We start from the raw sequence: 17714 nt of genomic DNA on the forward strand, positions 1-17714 counted from the left end.
TTCGCTTCCTCCACCTTGTGTCAACATTCCTCGTGTATAAGTAACTGAAAACCTTCTTAGCCCACCGCATTTCCCCCTTTTGTCTCAATCGCTCCTCAAATGCTATCTTGCTACTAGCATCTCTGCCCTCGAAAGAAGACCATCCCAGATACCCCTGCACCCCAAGATTTGGTGTCTTGCCATGTGCTCCCAGAGCGAGCCTACCCGCACCACGTTGCCTAGTTTCCAACTGTGCCCGGGTCTCTACTCTCATACATAGAACTGCATTGGCAAAAGTCAGGCCCGGAACCATCACCCCCTTCCATATCTCTCGTACTACCTCGTACCTATTGTAGTTCCACAGTGCCCTACTCTTCATATTCGCTGCACTTGTTACCTTTAGTCGTTACACATTTTTCGTACTCTGTCAGATACTCAATGCCATTATTTATCCACACGCCAAGATACTTGTACTTATCGACTATCTCCAGCGTGGCCCCCTGTATCTTATGCTCTCCGTAAATGTTATCGTTAAAAATCATGACTGCTGATTTTTCTTTGCTAAACTTCAAGCCTAATCTGTCTCCTTCTGTACCTCATATGTCCATCAATCCCTGCAGATCTTCTGTATTGTCAGCCATTAATACAATATCATCCGCATACATCAGTCCTGGTAATGACTGTTCAATCAATTTTCCTTGTTTGAAAAATGATAGGTTGAAGCCGAGTCCGTTTTGCTGTATTTTGGCCTCTAAGCCTTGTAGGTACAGTATAAACATCAGAGGTGACAATGAACACCCCTGCCTAAGCCCCCGCCGAATCATTACAGGCTCCGAAACCTGCTTTTCCCATTGTATAATCACCCGGTTACATTTACAGATATCTTTTAAGAAATTGGTTACTCCATCTTGCACTCCTAATGTTTCCAGAATGCCCCACAAGCCCTCTTGAAGTACACTGTCATAGGCTCCCTTGATATCCAAAAAAGCCAGCCATAGGGGTCTGTGTTCCTTTTCATCTATTTCAATGCACTGTGTTAGTGAGAAGAGATTGTCTTCTAGCCTCCTATGCTTCCGAAACCCATTTTGTAGCTCTCCAAGCACTCCCTCGTTCTCTACCCATGCCTGCAGTCTGTCCTTTATAATCTGCGTAGCCACCCTGCAAACCACTGGCGTCACTGTTATAGGCCGGTAGTTATTCATGACAGCTTTGTCCCCCTTTCCCTTATATATCATTCTCATCCTACTTAGCCTCCATTCGTAAGGCACTTTACCATCCATTAGCATTTTGCTCACCACCTCCCTTAATGCTTTCTTCGATTTCGGGCCCAATTTCTTTATTAACATAATTGGAATACTATAGGGGCCTGCCGATGTGCTACTTGGTACCCTCTTCTCGGCCCTTTCCCACTCTCTTTGTCCAAGCGAAAGCAGTGGATTGACCGGGCTATCCCCCTCCGACATACTGCATGTACCATTTGTCTGTTCTGTAAATTTTTCCCTCATCATGGTTCCTATATGATCCATTGCATCCTCTACTTCTAACCGAGAACCTTGAGCTGTTACTATATACCTCTGCTCTAGGCTTGTCCTATTACCCAATGAGTTCAGATGTTGCCAGAATTTCCTAGCTGCCTGTTTATTTCTTTAATGCTTATTTCTGACAGTCATTGGGGCCCTTTTGCCTTGATTTTCTCGTTGATCAAATAGGATGCTTCCCTTCTGCCTTTTATGTAGTTTACCCATTTCCTCTCTACTTCTGCTTCAGGTTCTCCCTTACTTTTGGAATAATTGTGTTCCCTGGAGGCTTCCTGACGTTTCTTTACGGCCTTCTTAACCTCTTCATCCCACGAGCTCTTGAGTTTTCGTATCCCTTGTCTTGTTTTCCTGACTCTCGCCTTACCTAGCTCAATAGTTTCATTAACTTTGGGTAAGTCCAATCAATTTCAGTACCCTCTGATATTTCCTCTTCAATTTGGTTGGCCGCTATTTTCACTTGGTCTTCTGAGTAAAAAAGCACACCTGGCATTTCCTCACGCGTCGTTCGTGCCTTAGTTTCCCTCTTAAAACTCAACTTGATACGTTTGTGGTCGCTACCTATACTTCTGGAGCCCTGTTCATCTATATTCATGGCTCCTAACCTATCGTACATCCTATGTGACATTAACGCATAATCTATTGTCGAGTGTCGACCGCCCATGTTATGATCCCGTCACACTTCTCAGTAGAGTTACAGACAACTAAGTTATGCCTCTCACACATATCCAGCAGCATGTTACGTACCTGTGGAGTCTGTGTGCCCATCCTTATCTTCAACATGCGCATTCATGTCTCCTAAAACAATTATCTCACATCCTTTTCCTAGCTCATTGATGTCCGCTGCTATACAGTCCAACATTTTTTTTTTCTTTCCCTCTTTAGCATTTGATCCTGTCCAAAGGTATACAAAGCCTAGAAGTGTTTTCGCCCCCGCTACTTTTCCTTTTAGCCATAAATGCTCCTTGCATTCCTGTTTGACCCTTTGCCAATTTGTATTTTTATGAATGAGTGCTCCAATTCCCCCGCCCTTTTTGCTACCCTGCACTCTGTTGCAGTATTCCCATGCATAATCAGGGTTACAGGGCGGTTGTTCCATGTCCCTAAGATGTGTCTCTACAAACCCATAAACCATTAAGTTCTCCTGCCTTAGTTGCTCTTCGATTTCCTCTCATTTTAGCCTGTTTCTGCCACCTTGTATGTTAATGAACCCTATGTGTGACTTAATTTAGCTTTGGTGCTTACTTCTGTTGCCTCCCCTACAGTACCGATGCTTGCTTGTTTGTAGCTCCAGCCTCGAATCGTCTACGCTTACACTGGTTCCTTCAGGGCTCTGGGTCCCCCTAAAAAAGCTGTTGCCTGGCGACCCATCCTGCCCCCTATCCTTTTGCCAGTGTCACCACTGTAGTGAATGCCATCCTGCACAAAAGGCCGGGAGCCGGCTCCGCACACGTCCCTGTTGACCTCCATCACACTGTACCCGAGTCATCCGCTCAGACTCCTTTTCCTCCGTGCTCCTTTTTGATTGAGCGCCACGCCAGAATGCGAGGCTCGGGCTTGGCTTGACTTCATCCCAGTGTTGCCAGCGGCCAAAAAAAAAAAAAAAAAAGCGCCGGGGTGGCGATTCTGAACAAAATTTTATTCTTTACAACGCTTATTATTATTATTTTTTGTTACCGAGCAGTCCGTAAGGGAGACGGCTAAGGAAAATAGCTCATTTACCAAAATTTAATTGACGACTTATGCCGGTGTTCTTTCAGTTTAGGCAAAACGTCATAATTAGGTTATCATCGTAACTTCATAACCATTTTACATAACCAGCTATTTTTAATTGTCTTTCGTAATCTACACTTAAACAGCATTTATTTCAGAACTAGCAGCTTTCCAACTGATTCACAGGTTTGTTATCCTGAGCACGTCCGTTTGAGGAGAATTCTAGGATAACTGCAACTGATGTCCTCAGGAAATCTTCAGAACGACGCAGAACGGACGAGGACGCTTTTACCTTTTGAGGACGTTCTCAGGACGTCGAGTGTTATCCACTCACGCTCACCTCCGCCCACATTCACTGGCACTCACTCGCACTCACCTCCGCTCACACTCACGCACTCACTCGTACTCACGCCTTTGAAATGAGCGCGAGTGAGTGCGAGCGAGTGCGCCGACCTGTGCCTATTTGATACTCTGGTAAATGGTAACGTAATTAAATTTTCATTGAGATGTAGCATAATTTTGGTCGAAATTGAGTCAACAACAGGACTTTGCTTTTGTTCATGCTGTTGTACGTTTACCAGCAGCATGCAGCGAGCACATCTCGACGTGAATCGTCGCAATCATGTTTAATTTTCCCGCGCATGTTTTTTTTTGTTTTTGTTTTACATAATCAAAGTTGATCTTACCGAAAAGTAACAAACCTAGGCATAAATATGTATTTTAGAACCAAATGGCCAATAAGTTATAAAACATCTTTTTTCTGCAGGTACAAGTGATGTAGAAAGCCAGCGCATTCCATTCGGTGCGGGATGAAAAACAGCTGAAACACCAACATGGCCGCTGTCGTTATCGGCTCAAATGCAGGTGTTGTGCACCGTGGGGTCGCGTTCTCTACGCCGTGAGACGGCGGCATTCGTGCCACAGTGGAAGTCACAACGTCCGCAGCCAACCCCATCACTGCGTCACCCTTCCTGGTCTGAGAAGCAAGATGAAATTCACTGAACATTTGGCCGCGCACATCACGCCCGAGTGGCGCAAGCAGTACATATTGTACGAGGTGAGAGAACGGTGCGCGTACTGGCGCCTCGCTGTTACAGTGTGGTTGGAGAAGCGTCCTAGTACGCTTATCCGTTACTCTCGCGCGCACTCTTCCTGTTCGCGTCGCGTGTCCGAGCTTTGCCGCCCTCGAAGCTCTTGTTGCAGACAGGTCCGTCGCTTGTCGCCATGAGGCTTCGAGGCGCGTTTTTTCGAACGCTTGGTGCATTGGAAATCTACACGAAAGTTGAGGTGGACACTGTAATGCTTGACACTCGCAGCGCGTATAATTATAGCGCTGGCACACTGGTCCGAGTTCTGTCTGCGGAACTCTGACAAATGTGCCGTTTGTCGCGTAGCGCTAATTTGGCGATACCGCACGGAGTTGCCAACCTGAAACCTCTTGCACAGGATCGCTGCTTTGTCAAGCGTTTGTGTCCATTCTGAATGGGCCAGAGCTCTTCGCTTTGACAGCTTCCTTAATAAGCGCTCGCTTAGCCACGTTCGTTCGAGCGTGACAACTGGGTTAACATCGAAATCCCGGGTCTTTGTTTACGTTGAGGCACATGTAGCAGCGCGTTATGATTGAGGACTCGTGCGAATTTCGCGAGCACCGCGTGTAGCCAATTTCTTGACCCGTGCTATTTCGTTTTGCCTTGTCGCTGAAGTCATCTCGACAACGGGCTACAGTGACGTCGTCACTCGGGGAGCCTTGCCGACGTCCTCGTTTCCTGACCGCGCGATTCTCTCGCGGCCTGAGTTCCGAGGTCGCATAGAGCGCGTGTTTGTCTATTCTGCGTCCGTGTTTTTTAGTGCGCGCTGTGTGTAATAGTTATGAAGATATACCGACTCGCCCAGCTAGCTACTGTACTCGCATTCAAGCGCCCTGCTGCTCCTTTCATTGTACGCCGGTTGAAGTGCGACCGTCGACGGGTGTCAGGACCCAGTGGATAAAAGCAAACGCAAATTCCTTCTCGCGCCTCGCTTGTGGAGGTTGTTACTCTGGCTATGATGGATCGCTGCCGCTAGCTGGAACCGGAGTGCATTAAGGAAGGTTTCGCCACGCTGTACGCGCTCGCCGGCGTAGCTCTTTTGCAGCTTTGGAAGCGTGCGTAGCGCTTGGCGCGCTTCGTCGAAGGATTGTTTTTTAGTTCGCGCTTACGACACTCCGCCGCTGTTGCTATGCTTTGCCGCGGCGATGTCGAGCGTTATTGTGGTACTGTTTACGGCTCGCCATCAGTCCACAGAGTGCCTAGCCGCTAACTTTACCAGCCTCGTCCGTTCTAAATGTTCTATCAAAGAGCAGTGAGCTCTGTCATCCTAAGGGTGTGCGAGGACCAGGTTGATATGCTACAGTAGTTGCGAGTCACGTTTCAGTTTAATGCAGCTGTGGAAAATTATGTAAAATTGGCAGTTGCCATGGAACATTCTAACTGGAACAAGCACATGGCTAAGTGTCTCTGCACGATGTCTAAAACCCATAAATTTGTAAAAAGCAACTTTCATTTAGATGAAGGAAGCTTTGCGATCGCAACTGTTGAAAAGCTGTCCGTTCTAGCAGTTTAGGCCAACCAAGTTGTGTGCCTGCAGCACGCATCAAGTTGGCTCCGAACATTTCTGTTTAAAGGCACAGCCGCCCCTATCTATAATCCAAAGCTCTCCACTACATTGTTATTTGCTAACGAAGAGTTCAGGACATTAAACCTCACAGCTTATTATTAACTGCAGCTGTACATACTTTGGGTGCACTGCTTAAGCTTTGTTACTGCTCCAAGTTGAATTTATTGGTGTAGCTCGGAGCAGTGGGGCTAGACAGGGAAATATGTCAGCATTTTAGTAAGTATTTATGTTGCTAGTACTGTCTGGAATGTTTCACTGACCTACATGCTTGTATTATGAAGGGAGCTTACATAACACATTTAGCCCTACATTGACACTCCTGCAGGAGAACATTCTTTCAAATATGGCCATTTGAACGAAATGATTTGCCATCATCTTAAGCACATTTGAGAGAGATTCTGTTTACTGAAACCACTTTGAGCTCATACTTGTTAGGGGGGTCATACGGGGTGCCATTAGCAGACTCACCTACTAAACGTATTAGATTTTTTTGTGTGTGTGTTTATATGTGTGTCATTTGCATGAGTTGTCTCATGTAAGGGTTCCTTTCTTGGTATGGCTGACATTTGGACAAGTTGGAAATCATCAGCCTTGAGGTCAAATGCTTTGGAACATCATGTATACACAAGATAAAAAAAAATTCTTGCATAGCAGTGGCTTGCCATGTGTTTGCCACCCTTGTCCACTAGAAAAGAGACCCATTGAGGTGTGAGGGTCAGATTGATATGCTGCTGTTGTAAGTCATGTTGCAGTTCAATCACATAAATTGAACATCATTTAATTTCGGAGAGCTGTGCCAAAGGAATTACCATACGTGTAGCCATACAGCTTATATTTGTGCACTTGTCCAGTGTAATTATTCTTTTTCTTTCAGTTCACATCTATTCTCGGCCACTATTTTTGTAGCGACGCCTTTTTCAATGCTAATTCCTTTTCGTGTTAATGATTGGCTGCATTTGGCGCTCTGCCTGAGGCAGAGCATTGCTTGACCACTCATTCATGTGAAAGTACCATAAGGCATTTAGTATCAGGAAAAAGTAATCGCTATGAAAATCGCATCCCTTATCACTTGCACAGGCTAGCTGGTATTTCCAGTAATGACGAAGCTGTGGCTGAGCTCGTCGATAAGTAATAAAATAGAAGCTATGTGCTTTTCCCTTTTTTCTTTATTTGCTGTATGAATAGTGCAGTTTGTAATCGGGAGCTTTCTTTGTATCAAGCCATCTTGAACAAAATTACGTGCCCTATTTAGTAACAGCAGTAACAGCGGATTTGTTGAAGGATGGTGGGCAGATTGTTCGAGAAAAACTGGCCGCCCTGTATATGCAATGCCTCATGACCTCGAGCATACCGGAATCTTGGAAGAATGCTAACATAATCCTAATCCATAAGAAAGTGGACGCCAAAGACTTGAAAAATTATAGACCAATCAGCTTACTGTCCGTTGCCTACAAAGTATTTACTAAGGTAATCACAAATAGAATCGGGAACACCTTAGACTTCTATCAACAAAAGGACCAGGCAGGATTTCGTAAAGCCTACTCAACAATAGATCATATTCACACTATCAATCAGGTGATAGAGAAATGTGCGGAATATAACCAACCCTTATACATAGCTTTCATTGATTACAAGAAAGCGTTTGATTCAGTCGAAATCTCGGCAGTCATGCGGGCATTACGGAATCGGTGTAGATGAGCCGTATGTAAAAATACTGAAAGATATCTATAGCGGCGCCACAGCCATCGTAGTCCTCCATGAAGAAAGCAACAAAATCTTGCTAAAGAAGGGCATCAGGCAGGGAAATATGATCTCTTATATGCTATTCACAGCGTGTTTACGGAAGGTATTCAGAGACCTGGATTGGGAAGAATTGGGGATAGGAGTTAATGGAGAATACCTTAGTAACTTGCGATTCGCTGATATTGCCTTGCTTAGTAACTCAGGGGACCAATTGCAATGCATGTTCACTGACTTGAAGAGGCAAAGCAGAAGGGTGGGTCTAAAAATTAATCTGCAGGAAACGAAAGTAATGTTTAACAGTCTTGGAAGAGAACAGCAGTTTATGATAGGTAGCGAGGCACTGGAAGTGGTAAGGGAATACATCTACTTAGGACAGGTAGTGACTGCGGATCCGGATCATGAGACTGAAATAATCAGAAGAATAAGAATGGGCTGGGGTGCGTTTGGCAGGCATTCTCAGATCATGAACAGCAGGTTCATTATCCCTCAAGAGAAAAGTGTATAACAGCTGTGTCTTACCAGTACTCACCTACAGTGTAGAAACCTGGAGGCTTATGAAAAGGGTTCTACTTAAATTGAGGACGACGCAACAAGTTATGGAAGAAGAATGATGGGTGTAAGGGAAGGTGATGGGTGTAAGTGAGGGAAGCTGAAAGGTTTTCCAGAAAAAATGGGTGAACATCTGTACATAATGGTTTTCAACCCTCTGAATTCGAATATCGTATCGAAATTGAGCGAAAGAAAGCGCAAATATATTTTATTTCGACGGAAAGTGCAGCAGCAGACACGCCCAGCTCGCGCGTCTCGTTTCCGCCTGTGATTGGTCGGGCGCCTCGTGACGTCAACACTAGTAACCGACCGCTGCCGCTACACATGAAGCGCTGTGCCAGGTAGTTTGGTGCTGTTTTTCTGAGACGGTAATGGAAAATTTAGAGAGGCTGCGTTTTTCTGAGAAGTTCGGCGTTACTCCCTACATGTACGAGCCGATTGCGAAGAGCCGGCGTCTCGAAGAAGCAAACGATGCTGGTGCGAGCAGTGCTTTCGACGCGAACGAAAGCAAAGTCTTGGGATCTCCTCGTGTTGGAAATGCTCTTTGGCGAGTATGTTTTTTGCAAAGCGATCTAGTGATCTCGCCGATCTAGTGAGCTCGTTTCCGGTCAAACAACTGTAGTGTTGTGTTCCTGCTTGCCTCCTCGTGGAACGTAAGCGTGGATGCGATCGTCGGCATTTGTGCGCTGTCCAAAGCTGTCGGCAATCTACAAAGACGGTTTAAACGCGTGAAAAGCTTCCCGGTTCATGCAGTACGTGTAGTGACCTTCATCTGTTGACTACCACGTTGACTACCACTCACGTTGATTACCACTCACGTTGACTACCACGCACGTTGACTACCACTCTACATACACGCAGACGCACCAACAAAGGAATGCAGGGTCGATCAAAGCAGATTACGATGGCACGCACGCAAAAACAAGCGCGGTGAGGCACGGTTGCGGACGCTGCGAAGGAACGGAACACTAGTGTTGACGTCGCAACACCGCAGTTTCCGGTCTCCGCTCGCATCGTCAGCGTCAGCAGCAGCGCGCGGCATTCGACGGGGGGCGGAGCTACAGCGCAATTTCAACCGACGATTACGTCGCTCCTAATTGAAAAAAAAACAAAACAAATTTTACCTACATGGTTTATAAGGTTCCCGCATCCGCATATGAGCGTCTTATTGAATTCGACAGACTCTTCAGCTTCCCTTTAAGGGATAAGAAAAGAGCAGATTGGGTGAGGAAACAAACGCGAGGTAATGACATCTTAGTTGAAATCAAGAAAAAGAAATGGGCATAATCAGGACGTAATGAGGAGGGAAGATAACCGATGGTCATTAAAGATTACGGACTGGATTCCAAGAGAAGGGAATCGTAGCAGGGGGCGGCAGAAAGTTAGGTGGGCGGATGAGATTAAGAAGTTTGCAGGGACAACATGGTCACAATTAGCACATGACTGGGGGTAGTTGGAGAAGTATGGGAGAGGCCTTTGCCCTGCAGTGGGCATAGCCAGGCTGATGATGATAATGATTTGAATGTAAAATTCCGATGTCATTCATTCAAAGTAGTATTGAAAGGCAACTGAACATTCGTGTTTCTCAGCTGAAAATGACTGCTCAGTTACCTTGTTGTGATGCAGTTAGCCTCATGATCTTTTATGGTGTCTTATGAATGTGCACTGCTTTGTTTGAGGACACTTTGAGGTTAACTTTAACCTATTTGTGTTTTTTTTTGTGCATGCATGTGTGTGTGTGTCGTTATTGGTAATGTTTGTAAGAAAACCTGATTACATACGAGGAGTCTTTTTGTCAGTTCACTTTGTAATCCAGCAGCTTGCCTTTAAGTTTTACATCTCATGTCAGCTTTGGTATATATCCCTAAGGGCAATTGGAAAAGTGTTTACTGCTATAATGGTACCATCAGTAATGAGTGCATCAAGAATATTGTAAACACTGATAGTTTATAACAGATCCTTAAGAAAATATCAAATTAAGGCAAAAACTACATGCTGTTCAAACAACGTGAGTGGTGGCTGTCTGGGAATCGCCTTGCAAGAATTGCCGCAGTGCGGTGATTGTTATTATTGTTATGTTAACATTAAATGTTCATTCCAAGTGCTCTGCCGAAGTAATGTAATTTGTAACGGCATTTTAAAGATACCAAACCCATGCCGATCAAAGTGATTCCCCTCTACGCATTAATTCTATGGAGAACGAGGCTTGTGATGGGTGATCTCACTGGCTTCGTGCATTGTATCACTTCAAATACCGTCAATGTGGCACTGTGCAAATATTGTTTCTAGTATTACATTTTGACATCGTAATTTATGTTAAGGCTAAAAAGAAAAATGCGAAGGCCGTGAACATTTATGGCTCAGCAAAGTAGGGGTGCACTTCCATGTACTAGTGAGGACTGTTAACCATAGATCCTGTGTATATGCATACATTTGTGTTTGCCTGTAAAAAAACAAGGAGAGCAAAGTGTTTCTTCAGAATAGCATGGTTCCATGGGAGGAAAGGGAGGGGTAGGAAGGCTGTGACAAACGTTTAAAAACAGTGCAGTGGTGCTGGCCATCCACAGGGTGGGGAGGGTGTTACCTTGCTTTTCAGCTTTTTACAAAAAAAAGAAAAGAAAGAAAAAGAAGTAGGTGCATGGGTGTTTTTCTGGCTTGAAACAAACACTTCACATGCACCAGCTGTACAGGGACTTGCACATACCATACCTCTTACCTCTTCCTCAGGTACCTTGGTTAAGCAGTGTGCATATGACTGCACGACGTGTATACAGGGAATGCACTGTAGGAAAAGCTCTTTGAAGAGGCTTAAGGGAACACTGTAGAACTGAACACTTGTAGGTTATTGTTAATTACAAACTACTGCTTCACATATAACACATTCCCTTTGCCTTCTGTGCCGACCTGTTGTGCACACCAGGCAATGGAGAGACGTCATGCACATAATGGCCTCTGAGGTAAGCAAGCATAAAGCTGTTGGGTGGGCTGGTTAAATGTAGTGCTGTTTCCAGCCTAAAGGATTCGGCAGACTACTAGACAAGACAGGGAGGCAATAGAAAGGGATCATCTCTTTTCACCACCAATTGGACATGCTTTAAAGAAAAGCTGAAGAAAGTGACAGATGAATTTGTAAGTTTCAGAACCAGTCGTCACAAACCATGGTTTACGAAAACATTAAAAAGGCTTGAAAATAAAAAGAAACGCCTATTCCGGGTTCATGGGAGAAATATATTGGTATTCCAAATGCATGGGAGAAATATTACGAAGCAGATAAAAACTACCTTTCTGCTCTACATCAAGCAAAGCACTCATTTTACCACTTAGATTAGTTTTAGCCCAAGCTGCTCAAAAACTAATCCCAAACAGTTTTGGAAAACACTGAAAGACGACGAACTGCGGGAAATAGTACTCGCCAGTGATCTGAATGAAAAGATTACAGACATGGTTTGTGCGAACTTGTTCAACACCACGTTCGCTACAGTCTTTTCTGGTGAGGTGACCGCACCCTCCTGTTTACCTTTGCTTGACTTTGATTGTGACATGTCAGCGATCAATTTCTGTGAAAATGGAATTTGATTCACAATAGAAAATATTAAATTGTCATCTTGCTGGAATGGACGAAATTAATACCAAAATCTTTAAAAACACCAAACACAACCTCTCACTTTATCTCACCCTAATTTTTTCACAGTCACTTTCTTTAGGAATCGTTCCAGACTGGAGGACAGGGAAGGTCGTTCCGGTTTTCAAGTCAGGTAGCCGAAATTCCCCACTTAATTACTGCCCTATCTCTCTAACAAGCGTCCCCTGTGGAATCGTGGAGCATGTGGTCTACTCCCACATAATAAATTTTCTTGACAGTAATCATTTTTTCATCCTTCACAACATGGCTTCTGCATGGGGTTGTCATGTGAAGCACAGCTTGCAGTTTTTCTGCATGACATCCACACTAACCTGGATGGTGATCTACAGACTGACGCAATCTTTCTTGATTATGCTAAAGTGTTTGATAAAGTGCCTCACCAACGATTACTTGCGAAACTCTCCCAGCTAAATTTACATCCTACTGTCTTAACATGGATTACAGAATTTCTTACTGTTATAAATAACCACCTATCCACTCCGGTTCCAGTAACGTCAGGCGTCCCCCAGGGATCGGTTCTTGGACCGCTCCTATTCTTAACCTATATCAACGACTTAACTTTGCATGTATCCTGTAATATACACATGTTCGTGGATGACTGTATTATCTACCGCACCGTACTTAACACTCAGATCAGGTAACCCTACAAAGTGGCCTTGCTAATATTTCAGAATGGTGTACCACTTGGTTAATGACATTAAACGACAACAAATGCAAAAGAATGTCGTTCACCCGCAGCCATAATCCTTGGACGTTTGTGTACACAATAATTTGGCTCTAGAATCAACTGACACCTATAAATACCTCGGTGTCACTGTGTCAGACGACCTCGACTGGTGTACGCATGTGCATACCATCATTTCTGCTTCTAACAAAACTTTAGGTTTCTTAAAACATAATTTGCGGAAAGCCCCAAATCACGTAAAATTACTTGCCTACACATCACTTGTACGACCGAAGCTAGAATACGCCTCAGCAGTCTGGAATCCGCATCAAGCATATCTCATCGACGCTCTTGAAGTTGTACAAAACCACACCACTCGATTCATCCATTCGTCATACTCGTATGATATCAGCGTCACGTCACTGAAATTACTATCTGGGCTTCCAGACCTCGTTTTACGTCGATACATCGCTTCCCTCTGCCTTTACCACAAATTCTTTTACAGTCCTACCAAGCACCCTATATAATGCCCGCAGCGCGTATATCATACCGGACCAGCCACTCGCAGCAGGTTTCACGACCACGTTCACAAGCATCAACATTTCTAGCCTCGCTTTTTCTTCACATGGCGGCAGACTGAAACGGCCTCCGCCCTGCCATTATCAATATAATCTGCCCATCTGTATTTTTACTGACCATCTCCAACCACGTTGTACTTGATTTTTCCTTATATATGTTGTTTGTATTTACATGCGTGTATGTACGTGTACATATGTAGGCGTTAACATGTGTGTATACATGTGTGCATATACCTGAATATGTATACTATGTATGTGTATATATATATATATATATATATATATATATATGCGCACTTATGTTACTTGAATGAGTGTAAATTTGAATCTTGTACCTACCCCTTATGTAACACCCCTGAAATCGAGGGTATTTAAGGAAAGTAAACTGAACTGAACTGATCAGATGGGTTGGTGCTGATCTTGGGCCATGATGCACACAAATTCCCTCCATTGCCTATTCTATGGCTGCACAAATGGCAGATATACGAATGGGCGTGGCAGATGACAGAAAGGCTACATGATTTCATGGGGTTCCATGACGCATTTTTCAAAGTAATCAAGTACCTAAGCAAGTAACATTGGTTAGAAGATCAGTAATGTGGAAAGTTGGGCTAGTTGGTGATTAAATATCATACCTTTTCTGGTGAAGCAGCGCACGGACACGGCGAAGACACGCATTAGCAAGTGTCATGTATTCTTGTGTGTCTTTGCCGTGCCAGTGCGCTGCTTCACCAGCAAGGTATGATGGTTAGAAGAAATGAGTGCTGCAGAGAATCTTCACTTCAAGGCTACTGTTACTACAGTAACAAGAAAAGAATGTGTTGAAACAAAGCAGCTGTGTTAATACATGCAGGAACTTGCTTGTTCAAACCAGTCTGGAAGGAGTAAGATATTAAAGGGGGCTCATTGGTTCAAATCCATACTTACACCACAAATTATACATTTTATTAGAAAAACAAGCACTAACTTTAATCAGAGCATAAGGTATAATTAAAACAACCAGAAGAGATATGCAAAGCAATGAAAAGCTTACAAGTTACAAAGTAACACCTAGAGGTACAGAAATTGCAGGGAGAGCAATCCTGTTAGGCTGCTTTTACATTCCAAGAAGTCCTCTTCTGTCATTGACATTGTTCCTGTCACTCTGAAAACTAGGTGATCAATGGGGGATGCTAAGAAAGGACAGAATTCCATCTTCATTTATTAGTTTCATACAAAAATAGAAAGGCTCAAAAGTATGTTTCCTAATGTGACTATACGGACTGTCAGGTGGCAGTCCCTTACGACTGGAAGTGTGGGAAGGTCATTCCAGTTCACAAAGCAGGCAACAGAGACTGTCTGTTAAATTACTGCCCCATATCTCTAACCATTGTGTGTTGCAAACTCATGGAACATATCATATACTCTCGGATCATGCAGTTCCTTGATTCTAACAGCTTTTTTAATCCCTCTCAACATGGATTTCGAAAAGGCCTCTCATGCGAATCCCAACTAACCCTTTTTCTTCACGACCTGCATGCTAACCTCGACACTAACCTACAAACAGATGCTATTTTTCTTGACTTCACCAAGGCTTTTGATAAAGTACCACACAAGCGTCTACTAATGAAGCTCTCTCAACTAAATCTGCCAACCGACGTTCTAAACTGGATGCCCAATTTCTGAGTAACCGCTATGTTTGTTTCCCTTAACAATGTCAAGTCTAACTCGCTCCCTGTAACGTCCGGCGTGCCGCAGGGATCTGTCCTCGGCCCCCTTTTTATTGGCCCACAACAATTTATCATGTAACATTCGCATGTTCGCTGACGACTGTTATCTACCGCAAAATAACTAACATATCTGATGAAATAGCCCTACAGAATGATCTTAATAAAGTGTTCGACTGGTGTAACCGCTGGCTAATGACCCTTAATCCTAACAAATGTAAATTAATTTCTTTCCACCGCCGCAAAAACCCGCTCCAATTTCCCTATGAAATCGCTAACATACCAGTTGAAACAAGTGAATCCTATAAATACCTTGGTGTAACACTAACCCCTGATCTTTCCTGGCGCACCCATGTCACGAATATCATTTTATCGGCTAACCGATCATTAGGATTTCTAAAACGTCATCTGCGTCACTCACCCTACCACGTAAGACTTTTGGCTTACCAATCGCTAATTTGGCCCAAACTTGAGTACGCATCGCCAATCTGGAGCCCTCACCAAGTTTATTTGATCAGTGCTATCGAAGCAGTGCAAAATCGTGCTGCTCGCTTCATTCATTCTTATTCATACAATATCAGCGTGTCATCCCTTAAAAATGAATCTGGTCTGCCCGCTCTTTCGTCTCGCCGCAGGACCACCACACTATCACTTTACCACAAGTTTTATCACAGTTCTTTCAGCCATCCACCTTACATCGCTCCTGCCGTGCGCACTTCCCCCCGCACGGGCCATCCACTTCAAGTCACCCGACCCCGTTCTGGCACCACTACTTTTTCTGCATCATTTTTTTGCCGCGCAGCTTCGGATTGGAATGGCCTTCCCCACGACATTGTTTCAATCACCTGTCCATCACGTTTTATTCAAAGTGTATCCATATGCCTGTCTTATTAAAAACCTGTGGCATTAGTAACATTTTTGTACAACCCACCTCTTATGTAACACTCCCTTGTGGGGTCTTTAAGGAAATAAAGTGAAGTGAAGGCAGTATTTGCCACAGCCATATCGTAAGTTTTGAGCCTAAAATGTTGCTTCTGCTTTCTGTTAGCAGCTTAGTACTGCTCTTGGTATACACTTCATTTTTATGCTGAGCCCCCTCCCTCTTTTAACTCAAAAGAGCCATAAAACTTGCACTGGCTGTGTTACTTAGTGTTATAACCGTGACATGATGCAGAATTAAAGATGCACTTATGTTTTAGCTTTTTTTTTTTTCGGCAATGACATTTCAAACAGTTAAAGCGCCTGCTTTTTTACGTTGTCAAAGATTGTAAATTGCTTGAGAAATTTTTGAGGTTCACAATTCTACTTAGTCTTTTTGAATGTTACTTCGTGGGTTTTTCAGTCATGTACAGAGCACTGTTCCAGGCAACAATGCCCATTGCTCGGAACAGTAAATTGGTCTCTCAGTGGCTTGTTCATTTGCTAGTATTTCTGCAATCTGTTTTGTTGTGCTTTGCTGCGAGCCACCATGTAGACACAAGAGAGCCTAGTAATGTCGTGCAAAACTTTCTAAGCACTAGGTCCTCATTGCTCAAGTAAAAGAAAAGGGCGAAGATGTAGCACTCGCTGTCACATAAGCGCCTGTGGCGCTTATCGGCTGTCGTTTCTCTTGAACAGTTGCCAAGGGGTGCGCATTGTCGGCACGAAGAAAAAGAACAGGCTCTCGAATCTTGCGGCACATTGTACGTTCTTTTATCAGTCTAGCGTTGAACGGCTGTGGTTGCAGAGAACCTTGGCACGTATTATGTAAGCTTGCGTGCCTTGGTTGGGCAACTGTGTCCTTGTTTTTTTTTTGTTTCTTGCTGTTCATCTGGTTGAAGTATGAGTAAAATAAGTTGCTAATGTCTGTTCAGCACTATTCCTAAGGGTTGTGGTTCTGCTGTGCAGTGACTGGCGCCCTCTATTTTGATTCTTGTTGTGTCAAGAATGGTGGCATTACACTGCTGAGCATGAGGTTGCTGGCTCAATTCCTTTTCGATGTAGGACTTGTTCACAAGCGCTTTCTGAAATGGTGAAGAAAAAGTCACTTTGTGGGTCCTCGATTCGGTAAAACTTGGCACCTTGTAACCCTCCCTGTTGTTAGTGAAATCGACGCAAGGTTACGCATGAAGCCATGATCATGAGGAGGGCATATGCAAATTAGCAAAAATTGCTTGGGGCATACTACATGCACTATCAAATTATCAACAGCAGCTCACTGATATCCATGAGAAAAAAGAAGGTATATAATTCAATGCATTCGTTTGCATTGCCCTATGGGGCTGAAATTTGAAGAATAGGACGTAAAGGTGAGAGAAAACTAAGGGCTATGCAACAACCACTGGAATGAAAAAAGACTGATAGAAATGATGGTGTCTGGAGACAAGATGTCATTATGGGTTAGAGGGCAAGCATGGGCAGCTGATACTCTTGTTCAGTCCAAAAGGAAGAAGTGTAGTTGAACCCGCTGCGGCGGCTTAGCGGCTGCGGTGTTGTGCTGCTAAGCAGTAGGGTGCTGGATGAAATTTCGGTGGGGGGGAAATGTCTAAACACCCGTGGTCCCGTGTATTGGGGGCACGTTAGAGATCCCCTGGGGGTCAAAATTAATTCGGAGTCCCCCACTACAGCATTCCTCATGATCAAATCGTGGTTCTGGCACTAAAAAATAAAAAAAATATATGAAGTGTAGTTGAGCAGATCCTTTTTAAGAATTTCTTTGAGAATACACTCATTGAAATCCATTGCATTCCTTCTGGCTACGGTTGGTAATATCAATGAATGATTAATTGATTAAAAGTATCCCGCAAAACGATGAATTGTCATCAATGTCCACCTTTCATTTCATCGACTTAATCGATTAGACAGGTTTGATTAATAGTTTTCTAGAGTTTGACAGAGTGGCGTGAAAATTTTGATGTCGTACTAGAATGGCAGAGCACGAGCATTGACTTTGGTAGAGCAAGTGTCGAC

At 43.9% G+C, this 17714-nt stretch overlaps 1 protein-coding gene across 3 annotated transcripts in view; it reads left to right on the forward strand.

Annotated features, from left to right (window-relative positions):
* Positions 1-3726: 3726 nt before the first annotated feature.
* LOC126518482 (solute carrier family 53 member 1) overlaps positions 3727-17714 on the forward strand; it is a 400674-nt gene continuing 386686 nt past the window's right edge. For 2 of the 3 annotated variants that reach the window (XM_055065054.2, XM_055065055.2), the window contains exon 1: positions 3727-4284. In XM_055065054.2, coding sequence (XP_054921029.1) covers positions 4216-4284 — 69 coding nt within the window. In that variant the 5' untranslated portion in view covers positions 3727-4215. The remainder of the gene's footprint in view (positions 4285-17714) is intronic. The other variant, XM_050168268.3, reaches the window with a different exon arrangement.

Source organism: Dermacentor andersoni, chromosome 1 (genome assembly GCF_023375885.2).
Source record: "Dermacentor andersoni chromosome 1, qqDerAnde1_hic_scaffold, whole genome shotgun sequence".
Lineage (NCBI taxonomy): Eukaryota > Metazoa > Arthropoda > Arachnida > Ixodida > Ixodidae > Dermacentor > Dermacentor andersoni.